Raw genomic sequence first — 20,011 nt, forward strand, 5'->3', positions numbered from 1 at the left:
CACAAGAGGCCCAGAATTGACATGAAGAAGTTTTTATTTTATTATAGAAAGTTCTTCAGGCTGAGGAGAGCCAGAGAGGTGGGGTCAGGGCCCCCTGACCAGCCAGAATTGGGGGGGGGGGTAGGATATGGGTCCCACAAGTCAGAGAGAGGCTCAGGAGACTGGGCTGGTTTTCCTGTGTTCTGAGCGCTGAGAAGCACCCCCCCACCCCAGTTCTGTGGGTGGCAGGAGTCAGTCAGAGTTCAAGTCAGGGCTGTACCAAGCCTGAGCCCTAACACGTGAAACAGGCCTCCTAGACAACAGAGTGCTGCTCCGCAACACCTCAAACGCACGCAGGCCCTCCAAGACCCCGCGTATACACCGGCCTCCCGGGACCCCACACATAAGCGGTGGGGGGGGGGGGGGAGGAGGTGGTGGTGGCTCTGAGTCCCAGCTCCGGGCACCAGTCTTCTTGGCCAGCTCTGGGTCTCCTACACATCTGTGCTCTTGCGGCTGGAGCTGGAGGCAGGACCGGGATTGTTGGGGATCAGGGCGAAGTGTTGGGGTTCAGGGTGAGGCCCTACCTCGGGCCGGCCCACCCCCGCCTGGCCTCAGCCTCCCATACCGTATCTTTTCCCGGAGTGTCCGGTACTTGTCTTCCAGAACCTTGTTCTTTACCGACTGGGGGACATCGGGCACGAACCAGGCGGCAATGAGCTTGATGCACAAGGCCACGTGCTGGGCGTGGGGGGACGGGACAAGGGCTGAGCAGGCATTTTAGGGGCTGGGGGCCAGGGAGAAGGGCTGGAGAGAGCCGCCTCCATTGTGGGGCCCCTCCCCCAGTTCTGGCCCACCTCAAACAGGATAAGGAAGACCAGGCGGATGGCCAGGAGGACCCAGAACTGCTCGGATAAGTTGTAGTCCTGAGCGTTGCGATAGTCCCGGTACCTGGCGGGGGGGGGGGGGGGGGAGCACCTGAGGTCAGGGGGCCGAGGGCAGGAATTCAGAGGTTGCTCATGGGGGCTGGGGGAGTCCAGACCTGCACTCAGTCACGTTCTCTGAGCCCTCTATCCGGATGGGGTCCTGGAAGTCCTTGGTGTGGAACACGGACAGACTGTGGTTGATGTAACCTGTGAGGCAGCTGGGGGAGGGAGAGAAGGGCAGAGGCAGGTGTGGGCTGCAGAGCGTGGCCTCTTCTGGCTTCCAGGGTGCTTTCCTGGAAAGCACCTGTGTGGTGGGGGCTGTCAGGGTGGAGCACAGCACGGAACCCCCTTCATTTCTCTGCGTGGGAGAGGGGCCTCTGGGGGTGACTGAAGGGACTGAGAGGGCCCCCCTGCCTTCCGTGGCAAAAACCAAGGGGAGCCTTCCGGAGGGAGACCCCTGCAAACCCCATCTGTAGGAGCAGTGGTCCCCTGTTCGGCCCTCTTCTGTGGAGCAGACCCCAGAGGATCTGACTTTTGGGAGGGAGTCATTCTGGTGGTGGCTGCTCAGAAAACAGCTCCTGCTGGGACCTTAATTCCCCCATGGGGGTTCCTAGCAGATTGTCATGGGAGGGCAGGACCCCCACTCAGGCCCAGATTCATGACAACCACAGACAACACTGGCCACATCAAGCCCTTCCCCTGCGCTCCCCTAGGGCTGGGCTGTGGTTGGGCCAGTTTTCCCAGGCGTCTCGGGACAGTTTGAGGCTCCCCTGGCGCCCCCTTACTCGACTGCAGGGTCGGCCCCCTTTCGGCACGGGCCGTAGTGGTACTTGTACACCACTCGGGGGATGAACTCCGATGTGAAGGCGATGACCATTCCGTTGGCAATGACCGCCAGCACGCCGATGGTCTCCAGCACCTGCAGCCAGGTCCCTGGGCCACAGCAGTGGGGTGAAGCAGTCTGCTTCCTCCAACCCTGATCCTCTGACACTGCCCGCCCCGCCTCCACCCATGGTCCCCCAAGGCTGGGAGCTTGGATGGTCGTGGGGCCTTGTCACCTCTGCCCATGCCTCTGCTCAGTGGGCAGCATTCACTGACGAGGAAAACCTGGGCCGTGGCGGACATAGACCAGGAGGGGCTCAGGTCCCCCCTGGCCCCCATCTTCTGCCTGAACCCCTCAGCTGCCCCAAGCTTGCCCCACTCCCGGGTCAGAACACCTTAACCTGGGCCCTAGAGTGGGGCCTCTCCCCCCCCACCTCTCCCTCTGCCCACACCCAGCGCCCAGTCCCCTCTGCTCTTCCCTGATACCTGGCCATCTCGGCAAGGACAGTCTGGGTGACGGAGGCCACCTCTTAGTCCCTGCCCCCAGCTGCTGGACCCCTCCCTCCCTCAGCTCCGGGCTCTCAGAGCCCAGCTCCTCTGCCTGGGCCCCCCCCCCCCCCAAGCTGGATCCTCCTCTGGGAGGGAGGCAGGGGCCTGCGGGTGCACACCAGCCCCGTCTCTTCCCGGGGCCTGAGCACCACTCTCCAAGGCCAGTTCTCAGCCTAGGCAGAACCTGGGGAAGGGCTGGGGGGAGGGGGCTTATCTTGGGATCATTTCGAGGGCACCAACTGGTCCCAGCACCCCTCGCCACCCCGCCCCTGGCTGGAGCGCCCGTGCTCCTCGCCACCGAGTCGGGCCCCTGACCGATGTCCTTGGCCTTGCGGGGCACCAGGCGCCGCTGCAGCCTGACCATCTTGATGGCGTCCAGGCGGATCTCCACGAGGTTGCTGAAGAGCGCCAGCAGCGGGGCGAGCGGGAAGGCCGCCACGAAGATGGTCGTGAAGCCGTACTGGATCACTGGGGGGTGTGGAGATGTCCCCTTGTGCCGTGGGGCACGCCACCCGCCAGAACGCCCGCCCCCTCGGCCAGTCCCCCAGTACCTGCCCCCGAGACTCAAGGTCAGGCCCCCAACTCCACCCACGTACTCATCTCCATGAACTCGTCAAACAGGCTGAAGGTGTTGACTGGGTTCAGGAGGTAGTTGCGCCGCCAGTCCCTGAGCTCAGGGTCCTCGGATGCGTGGCCCAGCTTGACCCGTATTAAGCGACACTTGTGGGCCAGCCACCTGGGGGTGATGAGAACAAGTGGGGAACAGGGAGGGGAACTGGGGGCTGAGGACCCTTTGGGACTGCTGGCTCTGGGAGATGTGGAGATGGGGGGGCTCCCTGGGGTGGGGGGGGAGCGGGAGGGCCCTAGGGAAGGAGGGAGGTCCTCACGGGCCCAGGTACTCCATGCAGTTGCTGAGTGTTTGTTTCAGACCCATGATAATGGCCATCTGCAGGAACAGGTCCATCATGCAGCCACTGAGATGGCACTGTGGGGGGATGGGGGGGTCAGGGGGTCAGGGGTGGGGAGTGGGAGATCAGGGGTGGGGATGGGCGGTCAGGTATGGGGAGGCAGGGCTGTGGGGGATGGGAGGTCAGGGGTGGAGAGGTCAGGGGTTGGGATGGGAGGTCAGGTATGGGGAGGCAGGGCTGTGGGGGATGGGAGGTCAGGGGTGGAGAGGTCAGGGGTTGGGATGGGAGGTCAGGTATGGGGAGGCAGGGCTGTGGGGGGGGGTGCTCAGGGACAGCATGACAAAGTGTACCGGACAGACTGACCTCCTCCAGCCTCCACAGCCCCGCCAGGCGCACAGACTTCCCGGGGTGACCATTGATCCTAGGAAGGACAGTTAGGCTAGAGGAGGGGCAGACCTTGCTTCTGACTGGGTGGGGGTGGGGGACCTGCCCACATCCACACACATCCCTCCACACGCACTCACACACACACACAAGCAGCCCGGCCATCCCAGGCGCAGGCAGGTGCTTGACAAGACCTGTTAGGAGTGGCCTCAGTTTCTCCCCATTGAAACCGTGCACACGGGATTACTTTGTGCTTAAAATCACCTCCTTTCCCTTACATGATAAAAAAAATACAAACTGCATTAAACCAAAAATCAGGTTCCTGGCCAACGGTCGGGAAGACAGAGTCTCGCTTCTAGGGGGCTGGACCACTGCATGCTGAGACCCCCATACTGTCTCTCCCCCACTGAGCTCCCAGCAACACTGACAGGCTTCCTTCTGCCACCAGGCAGGATGCAGGGACTGACAGAGCAAAAGCCCCTCGCGGGAGAGGTGTGGCCCAGAGCACAGCCATTGGCAGGCGCCTTTCTCACTGATGGACGGGGGCCAAGAACATCTAAGGAGGACATCTAAGGAGGCCGCTAACATCCGAATCGGAGACCATTAGGGAAAGAGTAAAAGAGTAAAAGAAACGTGGAAAGCATAGAAGGAATTGCAGAGCAGAAGGGGAAAAAAGAGGAAGCTCCTCAGACAAGAAAAGCCATGAGGTCAGGGGGCATGAGAAGGAGGCTGTGAAGGAACTGTCCAAAGGAGGGCCCTGAGGGGAAGTGCGTGTACAGAAGTAAAACATTCAATCAAAGGGTTGGGAACCAGTGCCGAGAAGAACTCCCAGAAGCTGGAGCAAAAACGGGAGAAAAAAAGCAAAAGCAATTAGGCGGTCCGTTCAGAAGGTCCCATTTCCAAACAAAAGGAATGGCGTCTGTGTCCAAAGACACACGATGCATGAAAGCCACTCGCGACTGAAGGACCCGAGGCTCCGGGCCCAGCAAGTGCCGGGTCATTTCTGTCCATTTGACTGAGGTCGATTCTACGGGCCAAGCCTGCTGTGGTTGCCCACTCGGCAAAGACCCCTCAGGGAGCTGCGGTCCCGTAAGAGAGACTGCAGCCAAGAGAGCGTGGGGCCAGAGGGAAAATGGGGAATGTGGGGGGACCAGGGCTCTGGGCGCAGGAGGGACGGTGTGGACAAACGGGCGGTAAGGCCGGCGTGTCGCCGGGGCATCTGAGGGGGAACGAGAGGCAGCCGGACCCGTGAGTCTGGACCTCAGGGAGAGATCTGTGCTGGAGACAGGAACGTGGGCCTCACTGATGTGTCTAGATGACGTCAGGTCATGAGGACAGATACCGGGGCGTTGGCATGTTTCGAGGCCGGGAGAAGAGGAGAAGTGGGCATCCAGGGAAGGGCCGGCAGGCCTGGGGAGGGGAGAGGCAGGAGCAGGGAGGCCCAGACATCGGGCGCACTGCTGAGAGCACTCCTGGAAAGAAATAGGGCAGGAGACTTGTGTGGAGGTGGAGATGATCCCGGACAGAGATCGCCGTGCACGAGGCAGAGGAGAGAGGCGAACCACTCAAGCCCGTCCAGTGAAAACAGCCACCAAGACAGTCTGCTGAGAGATTTCAGAAGCCAGCATAGCCGAGGGTGGAGCAGGGAGAGGTCTGCCTCCGGCAGTAGGGGCCTCCGATTTCCTACGGACCCTTCCTCAGGAAGCCTGGGAAACCCGGGGTCCCACACGGCAGACCACAAGGGGCTCCCGGACCCAGCGTGAGCACACACAGCCGCAAGGCGGGGGGGGGGCAGGCCCCTAGGCGGGGGCATCTGCAAGGACGGCCCAGGTCTAGGCACCGCCTGATGTCTTTGAACGTACTTGGAGGAGTTGGTGTGGTTTGGGTTGGTTTTGTAAGTTCTGCTGGAGTTTGGAACCAATTGGCAATATGTTTGTGTCTTGTGCTGTTTAAACACACAGAACAGGTGAAGCAATTATTTTTTTCAGGAGGGACAAAAAAGTGTATGTTGGTTGAACCGAAAACGTGTCCATTTTGCCAGAAGGAAAGGGAATGGGGGGTGCATGTGTGTTACACGGGATGCAGCTTTATGAAGCTCAAACATTGGAGATGAGCCGAACGTCCACCAGCTGAACTGAGAAAACAAATTCCAGCACGTTCCACAAAATAGCGCTCATCGCGTGGTTTTAAAAGTGAGGCCTCAGCATCCATGCAGAGGTGGGAGGTGCCCATGGTATGTTTTCAGCGTAAAGAGAAGATAGGATTATTTGCAGGAGACAGCAGTGTATGTCAACATGTGTATGTGCGTGGGTCCTTCAATGTGTAAAAAGTTCTGGAAAGACCCACCGAACGGTTACAGGGTCACCTCGAGGGCAGGGAGCAGAGAGCCGGGGGTTCACCGTAGGCTCTTGCCCGTTGGGCTCCAGCTGCTCTGAGCACGAACCGTTTTAAAAATTAAGATGAGCAGGTATTTCCCTTAAAGGGGAAAGAGTCGGAGGCAGGCGGTGGGAGGGGCCGCCCCTACCTGCCCAGGATGAAGGCGATGTAGACGAGGGAGGAGAAGTGGGCAAAGAGCTGCAGAGTGAAGAACTTGACGGTGAACTTGCTCTCGCGCTCTGAGAACGTCCTGGGCTTCTCTAGAATGAGACGGGGGCTGTCCCTCTCCCGTCCCCAACCTGTCCCTCTCCCGACAACTCAGAGACACCGCCAGCCCTCACCTGTCTGCCAGCTGTGAGAGGCGGCAGAGACAGAGGATCCAGGGACCCAGGCTCCCAGCCCCGAAGGGTCCTGTCCCTCTCCCGCGCACCCCTCCCCCCAAGGCCAGAGAGGCGCCGGACGCCTCCTCTCTCACCGAAGTCACAGAGCTTGAGGGCCACACGCTTGTTGACCTGCGGGACGGGAGACCAGACGGCTCACTTGGGGCCTCGGTGGAGACCCCCGCCCCGCCCTCCCTCTGTCCGCCCCCCCTCCAGCCACCTTGGTCGTGATGAGGATGGCCACGTAGTGGACCAGGGCCCCGGTCACCACCACGGCCGTGGTCACCTGCTCTTCCTGGAAGAGCAGGGCCGAGTTGAAGAGGGCGGCGGCCAGGACGCGATAGACCACCAGGACGTGGGCCATGCCGATCATGAGGCAGATCTGCGGGGAGGGTCCTCAGGAGGGCTGTCGCCGGCCCAGGTCTCCAGCCCCCCGGCAGGCCCCCCAGGAGTACCATCAAGAGACACAGAGTGAGGATGGCCGTGCTTCTCAGGTAGGAGTGCTGGTGTGGCCGGAGCTTGTAATCGGGGCAGTTAATGAGCTCAAGTGCCATTTCCTCCTGTGGAGGGAACGCAACACTCAGTCGGGGGACGGCCTGCCACACAGGGACACTCGCGTCCCACGCGCTGTGGGGGCCGCACGGGGCGCTGGAAAGAGCCCTGCACGGCTGGCCGCTCACCTGGTCCTCGTCCCACCCATACAGGTCCCAGTGCAGGACCACTCGGGCTCGTTGCCGCTTCCAGATCTCCAGGAACACCGTGGCTGGGGGGGGGGGGGGGGAAGAGGGGGCAGGGCTGGGGTGGTGGCAGGGGGCGGGGAGTGGCCCCGGGGCTCAGGCCGCCCCCCCACCTCCCTCCCAGCGCCCCAGCGACTCACCCCACAGAGCCATGAAGATGGCAAAGAGCACAGTGCCCTCGTTGTCGAAGAGGTGAGTGAGCTGGGGAGAGCGGCAGCCAGGCTGGGGACGGCCTTCTGTGGCCTGCCGCCCCCCACGCCACGGCTCTGCAGGGGCAGACCCTCCGCCCTGCTTGTGGGAGAGGATGGCCGGAGGGGACCCCCGGCTGGGAGAGGACAGGCCGGAGGGGACCCCCGGCTGGGAGGGAACAGAACGCCCGGAGCCACATACCTTGGCAAACATGCAGGTGTCCGAGAGCCGTTGGTACTTGCGTCCATGGTCCCCGCGAGGACACAGCAGGATGTCGTCCGCCTCACAGATCTCCTTGCTGAGGGCGCAGGGACGGGCTGGTGGCAGCTCTCCCCTGACTCGGGGAGGAGGGGTCCCTGAGGGGTCCTGTTCCCCCCCCCCCCCCCCGCGTCCCAGGCCTCCCATCCCCACCTGATCTGACTGGCGTTGAACAGGGAGAAGCCGCTCAGGAAGATGACGAGGCCGGCCACCGCAGCGGGCACCAGCATGTATGTGTACCAGCCCAGCCAGGCGAAGTACAGGGCCACCTTCTCGCCAAAGTAGTCCCTGTGGGGAGGCTGCCCCGTCAGGCCGCCCCTCCCCACCCCCGGATGTGACCCCACAGGCCAGTGCCGGGGTCCAGGTGCCACATGGGGAGACCAGACTGCTGTGTCCCACCCAGGAGCACAGACACATCTGTCTGCCGTGGACACGGGTGTGTCTGTGGGGCCACGGGTGTGTCTGTGGGGACGCAGGTGATTTGTCTGAGGCAGTGTCACCTGATGTCATCAATCGGCTGCTTGTGCACCATGTTTCTCCACTGGGCCCATTTCTTCTTCAGGTCGTCCTCCCCCTGGGCACAGGTGACAGACAGCGAGGGCTCCCTGCCTCCGGTCCTGCCCTCAAGCCTTCTCCCAGCCCTGGCCCACCCCTCACCTTGTGCAGGGCGAATCTGGTCTCAAAGACCCCATTCTTCACCAAATCCTCTAACGTGTCTGGAGGTCACAGGGAGTGTCGGGTCAGAGGGGTGAGGGGGGACCCTGCCCTGCTCTCCCCACATCGACACCCCTCCTGGGGCAGGGGTGGGGCGCTGCACAGGCCACCTGCCCACCCCATCCTTACCACCAGCTGCTGTCTTGCTGTTCAGTACAAAGTTGACAATTCGGATTCTGGAACACAAGAGCTCCTCAGGGGACCCCATCCTCTGTCTGGCCAGGTCCCAGGCCCCTCTGTGTCCCTAGTGGAGCCTCCAGCCTGCCTGCTTTGATTGCCTGACCGGACCCCAGAATCTAAGACTCACCTGGGAGCCCGACCCCCACCTCTTAAGTCCTCCTGTGGCCTGTGCCCCACGGCTCCAGGATGGGGCTCTCTCGGGGTAAGCCCTCCCCTCCCAGGACCCCTCCCAGGGCTCAGACCTGCACCGTTCCCTCCCAGATACTGGGCCTGGACCCCACCCCCCGCCTCCAAGCACACCTCCCACCTGGAGCCCCCGCACATTCGGAGCACACTCTACGCCTTTACATGCACAAATCCCCCTCGCACCCCGTGAGCCATTTTGCACACGGGGAGACTGAGGCTCAGAGAGGCCTGTGCCAAGGCCAGGCAGGTGACAGAGGAGGGATATGGGGAGCGAGGGTAGAGTGGTGTGGAAGGTGGAGTCTCAGCAGGGGAAGGGGATGCTTGCAGAGAAGAGGCTGGGAGGCCTGGGAGGCTGAGGAGAGAGGTCCGGGGAGGCGCAGCTGGTCTGGAGAGGGGAGGTGGGGACCCACATCCCAGGTCGGCGGGGGTGGGGGGAGGGCTGGCTGGGAGGGTCCTCCCGGCCTGTCCAAATCCCGCCCTCCCTTCGGGGAACACACGTAACCTCCAGAACTCTCCTAGAAGCAAGAACTGAATTGTCCCTTATCACAGACAGACACGGACACCGAGTCACGGAGCCCGGCCCCTGGGACCTCTGACACGAGACCACGCCTGGAAGCCTGACCGGACCAGGGACACGGCGTTCTGGGCCAGCCTCTCACCTGGTGGTGGCTGGGATGGGGGCTGGCCTGGCAGGCTGCACTCTGGCGGCAGGACCCTCAGGCTCCATGAGGAGTGTGCGGTATAGATCAAAGATCCTGCTGTCGGCTCGGACCCCGAAGAACACCTTCTCGCGGTCCTCCATCCTCTGGGGGGCGGGAGGGCGCTTGGGGACCTCCGCTCCACTTTGGAAACCATCCCCTTCGTCCTTTTTTGACACTGGCCTGTCCCTTCCACCTCAGGCACAAGGCCCCAGCCGTGCCTCCGGGCCCCCGGGACACACTTGTCCCCTGTGCCCCACACCAAGCCAGGCGCTCAGCCAGCACACCTTGTAATGGAAGCCCTTTGTCCTGAGCTCCTCCAGGAACCGTCGCTGCTGGCAGGCCTGCCTGGGGTTTCTCTGGGTGCGGCGGTCAGCCACGAGGACGTAATCCCACTGCTCGGAGGCCTCGGTCTGGAGGTAGGAGGCGCGAGGCTGGGGCCGGCACAGGGCCCGGGAATGGGTGGGACCCATCTCCCCTCACCAGGGGACTCACCTCACCGGCGTTGATCTCCATCAGTGGGAAGCTGTCTCCTTCGGTCCCCACCAGGATCCGGAGGCTCTCCTCAGCCTGGGAGTAGAGGAGGGTGGGGCTCATTCCTGCGGGGAGAGCCCTCCCGGCCGGGGCGCCTCGGCACCGAGGGGGCAGCACGGGGCAACACGTAAAGCAGGGGTGCAGGAAAACGAGCGGACGAGGCGGCAGCTGCAAGCGGGGCTGGGACCACAAGGAGCAAGGATGGCTGGAGAGGCGTCGGGGCCTCCGGCAAAGGTCTGTTCAAAAACGTAAGCAAACAGCTCCTCAAATCCTTGAGAAAAGACAAGCAGCAGAGAGGGGTTTCACAGAAGAGGAAGACGCGGGAACTCTAGACGGTCAGGGAAACACGGGTCAGGTCACCGGAGGCATCCCCTCTACCCACTGGGTTACGGGCGTTTCAGTGGCCCGACCGCGTCAAACAGATTCCCTGTGCACGAATTTGCGAAACAAAGCTGAACATCCTAGACTACAGCCGGGCCACCTACCCCTGAACAGGATGCTCCCAGTAGCATATTGCATACAGAAATTGTGGCGATAACCCAAGTTCCCACCAGCGGGTGGCTGGATGAAGTTATCCCGCACACGGTGGACAATCACGCAGCAGAGACATGAACGGGCTGCGACACACGGAGCCCTGGGGACCAGCGTGACACGGCTCTGAGCTCAAAGTCGAAGAGAAGCCCCAGGGGTACGTGCTGCAGGCACGTCCAGACAGACGGATCATAAGTCAGGGGCAGAACCTCAAGGAGGAGGCGGATGAGTGCACAGCCCCCGGGGCCTCTCCTGGGCCCCGGTTACTGTGGCGGCATTTATGGACAGCACGGGGCCTTCTCTCTTCCTCCCTCGGTGCTCCCCCTTGTGAGTGTGCTCCAGCCTTCCCGGCCGAGAAAGGACGCGTGGGAAGGGGAAGGAGAGGAGCCCAGCGGCGGGCCCCACCCTACATGATGAAGGTCTAGGTCACAGTGGTATGGGTTAGCTGTTAGGGACCCCCCCCCAAAACACGGAGTCCTGGGTCAGCTTGAGAAAACAGCAGACTTTCTCCAGAGCCTGAGCAGACTCAAAGCCGGATGGCCAGGGACAAGGAGGGAGAGAGGGAACGTCACAGACGGGAGGTGCCCAAGGAGACGTGAGGATAAGTGCCACGTGGGATCCTGCAAGGACCCGGGAACAGGAAGGACGCAAGTGGGGCAGCTGGTGACATCGGAGTCCAGGTGCCCGTGTCGGGCTCTAGGTTCTGACCAGATCCCCAGCCACGGGGCTGTGGCATCGGGGCAGCAGGGCGAGGGACGCTGAGAAGCCTCGTGCTGTCTTTATACCCCTCAGGAATCTTTACAGAGGCGCTAAACGTGCACAGGTGGGGAGGGGGCGGGCTCAGGCCTCACTCCTCATGAGCAGACGGACAGCAGGCTGCGAGGCAGACCTGGGCCCTTTCGCCGCGGGGCCGGGCAGCCGAGGGAGTGGAGGTGCGGGAGGCGGGCGACGAGGGCAGACAGTCACAGTGGGTCCCAAGGGGGGAGCTCCGGGCTGAGATGTGGAGGGGACCTTGGCCTTGGAGCCCAGAGCCTGGGCTGCCAACCCTGTGCGCCCTCAGGCAAGACTGCCCACCTCTTCCGGCCTGGCTGCAGGACGCGCCCTGCACCCCAGTGTGGCGCTAAGCGCGCTTCCCAGCCGGCAGCTCTCCGGGGAGGCGCAGGGACCCTGCAGCGTCCCGGGGATGAGGGTGCGGGGGACGCCCTGGGGGCTGGGCCCACAGAGCACCCACCTCGCTCCTGCTGGGCTCTTGCCATGGCCTCCTGCCAGCCCACCACCCCTGCCGCCCTTCTCCTGGCTTACGAGCTCAGTGTGGGCCGTGGCTGTCTGGCACCACATCACACCCTCCTCTCTATCCTGCCCGCTGCCAGGCCTCCTTCCCCCTGCTGGTCCGCCCACCTCCTACCCCTTCCCTTCCACAACCACTTTCCACCCAGCTCAAGACCTGCCTCCTTCAGAAAGCCTCCCTGGGCTGCTCCAGCCAGTCCGCCCTGAAGGGCTGTCAGGAAGAATGCAGGCTGCCCGGTCCCAGTTGAATCCGAGACAAACAACAGATGCTTTGTAGTATAAGTATGTCCCAGTTATTGCATGGGACACACTTATACCTAGAAAGAAAGTTTTTGTGTAAAATTCAATTTAACTGGGTATCTGTTTTTTATTTGTTTCAAAACCTGCAACCCCACCCAGGCACACCAGGAACTACTAGCCCCAGGGTGGGACCCGGGTCGGCCCCACTCTCCCTGGGTCCATCTCAGAAGCCTGGGCTAACACAGACAACAAGCCTCTAGCGCTCGGATATGGCTTACGGTGTCTGAAACTCCTGTCCCATCTTGGGCCAGAGGAGAAACCTGCCGTTCACAGAATTGCAGGGACGGGGAGAGCCCCTGGGCTGACGTGCCTCTGTCTCGGGGAAGAGAGTAAAGTGTCAACTGGATGGGAACAGGGACATCCAGGTCATCAGCCTCGGGTTCTGTGACTCGCCCACCACAGGCTCAGCAAGTGCCGTGTCGGACAATGACCCGTGCACCGACAGGACCTCATGTGCTTGTCCTCAGACGCGGGAGGGGGCTCTCCCTGTCCACCCCCAACCCCGAACTGAGCGCCTCTGGCAGATCCTGCGAGGAGAGACCCCAGCTTCAGTGGGAATAACAGGCAGGACAACCAGGGGTGGGAGATGGGACCCCAGGTGGTGAAGGGTTAGCACGGGGAAACCAGACTGGGCAGAACACGGGGGTCCAAGCAGGAGGATGGAGCCTGGGGAGGAGGGACTGTCCTAGAGGCACCTCAAAGCTCAGGCTTTTGGCGGGGGGCCCTTACTGAATCCCAGAAATGAGGCTGCTGGGCCTGGTACAGCTCCCGATTTGGACAGCACCTTCCCCTACCAGAGACATTGCACAGCTTTGGGACAGTTGCCCAGAGCAACTGGGAAAGGCTGACTCGGCCTCTTCTGGGGGCCTGGCGTGTGACCTGGACAGTGGGGAGTGATGCACCTAAGATATCTGATTCCCGCCACTGGACAGAGACCCTCCCCCCAGGTCACTGCCTGGTCACCCCCGACAATGGGCAGGCACCCACAGGAGCAGTCAGGTCAGGGTCCCCCCTCCCATTTGGCCGTCCTCCTCCCCACAGCCAGACAGGGACCAGGTTCTGAGAATCTGCTTCCCATGTACTCTGGGCTCACCATCCCTGAGGTCACTCGCTGGATGCAAGTCCCTTCTGTGGGCCACAGCCACAGCCACGGCCTCCAGGACGAGGCTGTCCATCGGTCCGTCTGTCCTCCAGGGTGACAGGCCTTCACACGTGGGGACTGGGCTTATGTGAAGTCGCCCCCACCTACAGCAAGCTCCACCTCCAGGAAGCTGTGTGTGCCCATCAGGCCCCCAGGCCCCCAGGGCAGAGACAGGGGCTGTCCCTACACACTTGGCCTCGGCCATGTGCAGACCCCAGGCAAGTCCCTGCACAGATGAGGGGTGCAGGCTCGGAGACCCATATTGTTCTCCCTTTAGTCCTTCCAGCTTCCACCCCCGGCGAGCCGCACACCTAGTGGGCCAGGGCCCACGGCGTAACACCGGCCAGAGTGGCTCCAAACGAGGAAACTTCTGGAGACACCACAACTCCTGGGAGACATTCCCACCCCGACAGCACAGGACACGAACAGTTAGAGCTGGGGCAGTCCTTCCCAGTTTGGCCTCTAGGTCACCAGTGAGACTGAGGACACTGCTGTGCAGGTGGGACTGCCACCCAGCTCCTGATCAGGTGGGCCACATGGAGCACGCACGGGTGACACCCCAGCTGCACAATGAATACGTTTGGACCGCCCCTCACTCTCCGTGGCACATCTCACCCTGGGGTCACAGCACACCTCTGCCTGGGCCCCATGGGCATCCTGGACTTTCATCATCCAGGAGGGGACCCTCCTACCCCCACTAAAGTGTACAAGCACAGAGAAGCCCACCCTCGCTTACTCAGCCCAGACGCCCCGGGTCCACCCTTCCTGAGCGAATCTCCCCACACCTGCTTCTCTCTTCAACTTCTGAAGCCAGTCATCTGCACCCCCCCCAGCCCCCCTCCACCTCCTCAGCTGTCCGTCTGTCTTCTGTCAGTTCCTCGTCGCATGTGTCCATCCACCCATCCCCAGACCCTTTATGATGCAGCCTGCTACAGAGCAGGCTTGAGGGTGATGTGCGGTGTCAGTAGACACGGGGGCCTGGAGAGGCGGCCCGGAGCTTGGCCTTGTAGGGCAACAGGCTGGCAGGAGGCAAAAAAGTAGGGGCAGCGTTCCTGGGAGAGGGAAACATGTAGGGACAGGCCCTGGGGGGCAGCATGCAATCAGTGTCCGGGGACCTGGTACTCAGGACCTCCCAGGGACTCAGCACTCAGCACCTCCAAGGACTTGGTACTCAGTACCTCCCAGAGACTCAGTGCTCAGCATCAACAAGGACTTGGTAGTTAGTACTCCCAGGGACTCAGAACTCAGCACTTGAGCTTGGCAGAAGCATAAAGAGCAAGGAGGGAGCTGCCAGGAAGTGAGGCTGGGGGTTGGCAGAAGAGGGATTATGGAAGCTGCTCAGGCCGCTGGGGCCATGGGGAGCCATGGTCGGGACCGGAGTGGAAGGGTGTGTTCAGATCCCGCTCGTGGCTGGGGCCACCACGTCCCCCCTGCCGTCTGCATCTGCGTACGTCCCTTTCGAGGCACTGATTCTCGAGCCTAAGCCAAACCCCGTGCCACCTCCCCACCCGCCCCTAGGCAGCCCCGAGTGTCTCCCTCACCCCAGCTTGGGACTGGCATGAGGGGAAAGGGCTGGCAGAGGAAGCTGGGGTCAGGCTAAGGTGTGCCCGTGTGCTAGCCTGAGCAGCCAGGTGGCAGAGTTGGCTCTCGGAGGGCCGAGGAGGCCCTGGGCAAAGGTGGGGCGGGAGGCCGCCTGCTTGGCCCACACCTGGCAGAGCCCCAGGGAGGCTGAGTGGGAGGCTGGTTTCGCTCTCATCCTCGGCATGGGTCTCCTCCCAGAGCTACCCAGTCGTTGGCCCAGGCCCGGATGACCTCCCCTGGCAGAGGGGAAAAACGATGTCTTCCCAGGATGTTTTCCTGCCCACCTCCCTGGGACTCCCACAGCCTCCTACTCTGCCTCCCAGAATCAGAGTCCAACATCCCCCAGCCGGCCACCAACCCGCCTGGGGCAGGACTCCCAGGGAGCAGAGGGCCCGGTCGGCCACCCTGGGCCTCCCCAACCCCAGGTCAGCCCACCCTGGAGACCAGAGCCCCCTCTCCCTCTGCAGGGCAGAGCTGCAAAGTCTAGAGATGGACAAGCTCTCCTCTTGTAGGCCCTACGTATGCACTAAAGGCCTGGCCCTGGGGTCCCCAGAATCCCTGGCTGGGCAGGAGGAAATCTGCCCTCTGTCCTGCTCCAACCCCCAGCCAACCCAGGGGCTCCGTCTGAGCTCTGGCCACCCTCACCTCAGCCTTGAGGGCTCCAGGGAACCTCCACGGGCACTTTCCAGGCGAGGCTGGCAGGGCTGGCTGGAGGGGCCCACGGGGTGGGCGTGGCCTGGCCACAAGCATGGACCCCGCCCAGCCCGACTCACCTGCATGCTGGTCCCAGAGTCTGGCGAGGGGCTAGCGATCGATCGCGGTGCCCGCAGAGCTGGACCGGAGTGTGGCAGCAAGGCAGCTGGGCGCGTCCTACCTGACTTCCGCGTGGGACTCACCCCTCCCTCCTTCTTCTTCCTTCTCCTGGCTGATCCTTCTGCTGCCACTCCTGTGCTGGAAGGCACACCCCTCCCTGTGTGTGTGTGGGGGGGGGGGCGGGGAGGGTGTTGACACCTTCCTGAGGACCTGGTCAGGTGGGGACCCCTCCCCCGACCTGAGGGCACTGCCCTCACCTGCAGGGGGGTTCCCCTATAAGATGAGTTAGACTGGCACCTCCCTCCTGGGGTACAGCATGAGTGGAGCGCATGAGCACTCCCCACTATCCCAGGCTTCGCTCTTCCAGATCCCAGGACACACTTTCCCCAGCCCCCCACCCCTCGCCCCAGAGCATCCAGCCCTTGACTCCCACTCCCCAAGTCCAGTGTTTGTTCCCTTAGAGGAGAAATGGGCAGGAAGGATTGAAGATGAAGAAGAAACTGTTGCCCTGAGCCCCTGCTTTGTGGACCCCAACTGGGAGAGGGGAGGACCTTTGGGATCCTGAGGGCACACGCTGGCCCTGGGCCGCATGGATCCTATGGTCCTAGGACAGCAGTTGGGGAAGGCTCTGGGCCACCAGAGAGCAGAGTGCCCCCAACAGGGACGTGGGGCACCCGGCTCGGAAGCTGAGGACGGAGCAGAACTGCAGCAGGGCAAGGCATGTGGAAACATGGAACAGCGTTAGTGGGCACCTGAGGTCACGGGGGACAGGCAGCGCCCACAGCGTCAGGGCACATCATCATGCAGCCCATGTGACCCTGTGGTCCAGGCCCAGCGTTGACACACATTTGCTCTGGGATTATGTGGCTCCATCTCACCCACATTTCTGCTTCGGGAACCCCATGGCAGGCTGTGACAGCAGCAGGGGCCAGGACCAAACTGTGACAAAGAGGGACCGAGAGAGGGATCTAGCGGCACAGAGCCTGTGCGGGTGTGATGGAGCAAACCCAGACACGTGCACTAAGACTGAGGCCGCGGAGTCCCCATGGCAGGGTTAGTCCAGGACTAGTATTAATTGTTGTTCTGCCACTGTAAACACTTGGTCTCACCACATGGCTCAAAGTGGCTGCTAAACCACCAGGCATCACAGCCACATTCAAGCCAGCAGGGAGAGGAAAGTGAAGGAGGGGCTCTCCACCTGTCACATAGTTGGTCACTTGCCCAAACTTCCTGCAAGGTAGCCTGGGAACTACGATCACTTTTCCTGAGAAGGTAGAAGGACACTAGGGTCACACAGCAGTGTGCACAGGCCAACAGGCTTCAAATGGCCCATTAGAGTTCAGGGAACAGAGGCAAGGGCTTTTGAGCACGAGTAATGCGAACTCATGGTCCACACTGCCAGCCAGCTCCTGGGCTCAGTCTCCTCCTGGTCTCCAACTCCACCGGCGCAGGGGGGTCTGTCTGCATTTACATTCGCATCACGTTAAAACAACCCAATGGATTTCCCCTGACACAGGCGTCATTGCAGGTGTCTCCAGCCCAGGTGGGGTTGCCTGGCCTGACAGGGACAGGTGTCCTACTCTCGGTGAAGGATGTAAGATAAAGGCCGATCTCATCACCCGGTCCCATCTGGCACAGCCCTTTGGGAGAGCAATTCAGCAAAAAGAATCAGAAGCCTTAAAACTGCTTATACTCTATTAACTTAACTTTTTATAAACTATCCTAAGGAAAAAACCCCAAAATAATGACAATGTATATGAATCTGTCCTTGGAGGCAAAAATTATAAACCACCTACATGTCCAACTGCAGGGAGACGTCTGAGAAAGCACCGCTGAGCCGTTACAAAGGATTCTTTCAAAGTGCTACGAGCATATGGGAAAATGCTTATGTTACACAGTTAAGTGAAAAAACACAGATTAAAAACACATACGCATTTTTTTGTCTCAACTGAGTGAAAATGCCTTAAAATAACTGAAGAGTAGGTTGAATATATATAATGGTGAATGGAGGGATATGCTTTTCTTCCCTCAGCTTGCTTTCCTCAAGTTTTCCCTAACACACATCATTTTTACAAACTGAATCATGACGGGGCGCCTGCGGGGCTCAGTCCACTGAGCGTCTGACTCTTGATTTCAGCTCACGTCATGATCCCAGGGTCGCAGGATGGAACCTGTGTCGGGCTCCATGCTGCCCTGTCTTGGGGAGAGCACGAGGCCTCCATGGGCCATGGACCCTGGACCCTGCTCCCTTTTCCTTCCTCCTCCAAGCTCCAGAGCACCCTGCCCAGCCGTCGTCCTCCGTGAGGCCAAAGTACAGCAGGAGGCGGGCCTCCCGTTCCCACTGCCTCCAGGCTGCCTCGACTCCTTGTTGTTGTTTTTTTTAATGTTTTTATTTATTTTTGAAACAGAGAGAGGCAGAGCATGAGCGGGGGAGGGGCAGAGAGAGAGGGAGACACAGAATCCGAAGCAGGCTCCAGGCTCCGAGCTGTCAGCGCAGAGCCCGACGCGGGGCTCGAACTCACGGACCGTGAGATCATGACCTGAGCCGAAGTCGGACGCTCAACCGACTGAGCCACCCAGGTGCCCCATGCCTCGACTCCTTTTAACTGGGGGCTGGTGGCCACGCTGCGGAGGGGGTCAGGATGACAAAGCCACCGGGAGTGCCCCAGGTAAAATCCCGCAAGCAGGAACGAGCATGTCCTCACCTTGGGAATCTGCCCTCCCAGCCCCAGTGGCCTGTCTTGTGGCCCAAAGATACTCTGATGTCTCAGTGAGGACAGTTCTCAGAGGCTCACAGCCAGGTCAGCTGGAGTCAGGGCCTCCCAAGCTCTCTCTGGGCTGGTCCCAGATGCCCCTGGCCTCCGTCTGGCCTCTCTGGCTCACAGCGCCTGTCTGGGGCAGCAGACACCCCACTCCCGCCCCACCCCCGTCCTCAGGCCCCTGCAGGGAAGATTCCTCTCCCAGGCTGGGCCTCTGCTCCTGGGATCGGCCAGACACAGGTCCTTGCCTGTCAGACCAGGGCTTCAGGGTGGGGACCCCAGGCCCTGATGTCCTCGCCCCGGGGGCAGCTCTGTCTCCCTGATGCTCTCCTGGCCAAGGCCTCTGGGCCTTAAATTCCCAGCAGCTCCTGTTTTTAAGGAGCAGAGAGTCGTTCTTGCCTGGGCTGACAGTCCCGTAGCCCCAACCTCTCCGTCAGCCCTCAGAAAACAGAATGTGGGGGAGTTCTCCGCAGTGTGTTCACCTTTACAGACTTACAGGCGTCGTCCCGACCCCCGCAGATTTCTCTCCCTTCCCTGTAAGGGTGTTTTACGAGAGCATTTCTGTGAATACTTTCAGTATTTACCACCATGAATGTGGGTCCTTCAGGCCTCGGGAAACCTTGGGATCTGAGGCCAGGACACATGCCACCCAGATCTGTGGCTCCATGTGCTGTGCTCACAGGACCAGCTATGCCTGAGAGAGGCCAGAATCGGCCGCCTTCACAGCCCCTGGTGCCTGGGCCTTCAGGCAATCACCTGTGTGGCTGAGGAAGCCCAGGGCCGCTGGGCCCTTCCCCAGGCGGGGTGAGTCCTGCTGACTCGGGCCCCCTGCGAGCCCCAGGCACAGGGTGTTGGACCATGTCGTCAGAGCTGCTCTGCTAAGTGCTCTGACCTGCCACCAGGCCACCTGAGCCACAAAGTGCTGGGCTTCTGAGACAACTTCCCCGCTCCTGAGTCCCATGGTGGACCCTGCCAGGCCACGTGTATCTGAAGGGAGGGTTGAGCCAGGCTGTACCCAGAGTGAAGGGTAGTGGTCCAGGCGGGGACACGGTGGAGGTGAGCTCAGGCCCAGGGGCGAGGCCGCAGGTGGACCGCTCCTTGCAGAGCAGGGGGGTCGGGAGAAGCTCTAGGTTCCAGTGGGGACAGAAGAGCTGAGAGTAGGGGGCTCACCAACATTCTGTGCCTCAGCATCTCTGTCTCTCAGCCAGAGACGAAAAATAGAACCCGAGAGGGTGTGGAGGTCACAGTAGTTAGCATTTGTTTTTTGTTTTTAATGTTCTTATTTATTTTTGAGACACAGAGAGAGCACGCATGAACGGGGGGAGGGCAGAGAGAGATGGAGACACAGAATCCGATGGAGGCTCCAGGCTCCAAGCTGTCAGCACAGAGCCCGATGTGGGGCTTGAACCCACAAGCCATGAGATCATGACCTGAGCAGAGGTCAGATGCTCAACCGACTGAGCCCCCCCCCCCAGGTGCCCCACAATAGTTAGCGTCTGTAAAGCTTTGGGAATTCTCACTGGCACGTGGCCAGAGCCTGGTGGCGACTGTTAACTAACATGTGGTCTGCACTCAGGGCAGAGGGCACCCCCCGGGGGTCTGGCTCAGCCCCTGCCCAGTGTTCCACTCCGGCCCCCAAACCTGACAGACCCTATCCAGCTCCACCCCCGCCCAGCCCTATCCTGTCCAGTGTCTGTGCCTTGGAGAGGCAGTGGCCCCCTTCACGTAGGAGGGGGGTGGCTCCCAGCACAGTTTGGGAGAAATACCCATATCCAAGAAGTT

At 61.4% G+C, this 20,011-nt stretch overlaps 1 protein-coding gene across 2 annotated transcripts; it reads right to left on the reverse strand.

Moving 5' to 3' along the window:
- Positions 1-13: 13 nt before the first annotated feature.
- Positions 14-15,559, reverse strand: ANO9 (anoctamin 9). Of its 2 annotated transcripts, XM_053202682.1 has the most exons (25): positions 15,431-15,557; positions 14,785-14,893; positions 9,779-9,853; positions 9,569-9,696; positions 9,245-9,388; positions 8,349-8,395; positions 8,163-8,221; positions 8,006-8,079; positions 7,659-7,793; positions 7,449-7,545; positions 7,199-7,259; positions 7,002-7,084; positions 6,777-6,881; positions 6,542-6,703; positions 6,417-6,453; positions 6,090-6,201; positions 3,545-3,602; positions 3,161-3,258; positions 2,870-3,009; positions 2,589-2,741; positions 1,688-1,835; positions 1,019-1,120; positions 834-927; positions 605-717; positions 14-498 (listed from the first exon to the last, which is right to left on the reverse strand). In XM_053202682.1, exons 2-25 carry the CDS (start codon positions 14,839-14,841, stop codon positions 471-473), a joined length of 2,310 nt encoding a protein of 769 aa, XP_053058657.1. In that variant the 5' UTR covers positions 14,842-14,893; positions 15,431-15,557; the 3' UTR covers positions 14-470. The 2 variants fall into 2 exon arrangements, with proteins under 2 accessions (XP_053058657.1, XP_053058656.1); XM_053202681.1 differs by lacking the exons at positions 14-498; positions 605-717; positions 834-927; positions 1,019-1,120 and having other exon boundaries at positions 1,786-2,741; positions 15,431-15,559.
- Positions 15,560-20,011: the final 4,452 nt, after the last annotated feature.

Source organism: Acinonyx jubatus, chromosome D1, assembly GCF_027475565.1.
Source record: "Acinonyx jubatus isolate Ajub_Pintada_27869175 chromosome D1, VMU_Ajub_asm_v1.0, whole genome shotgun sequence".
In the NCBI taxonomy this organism is placed as follows: domain Eukaryota; kingdom Metazoa; phylum Chordata; class Mammalia; order Carnivora; family Felidae; genus Acinonyx; species Acinonyx jubatus.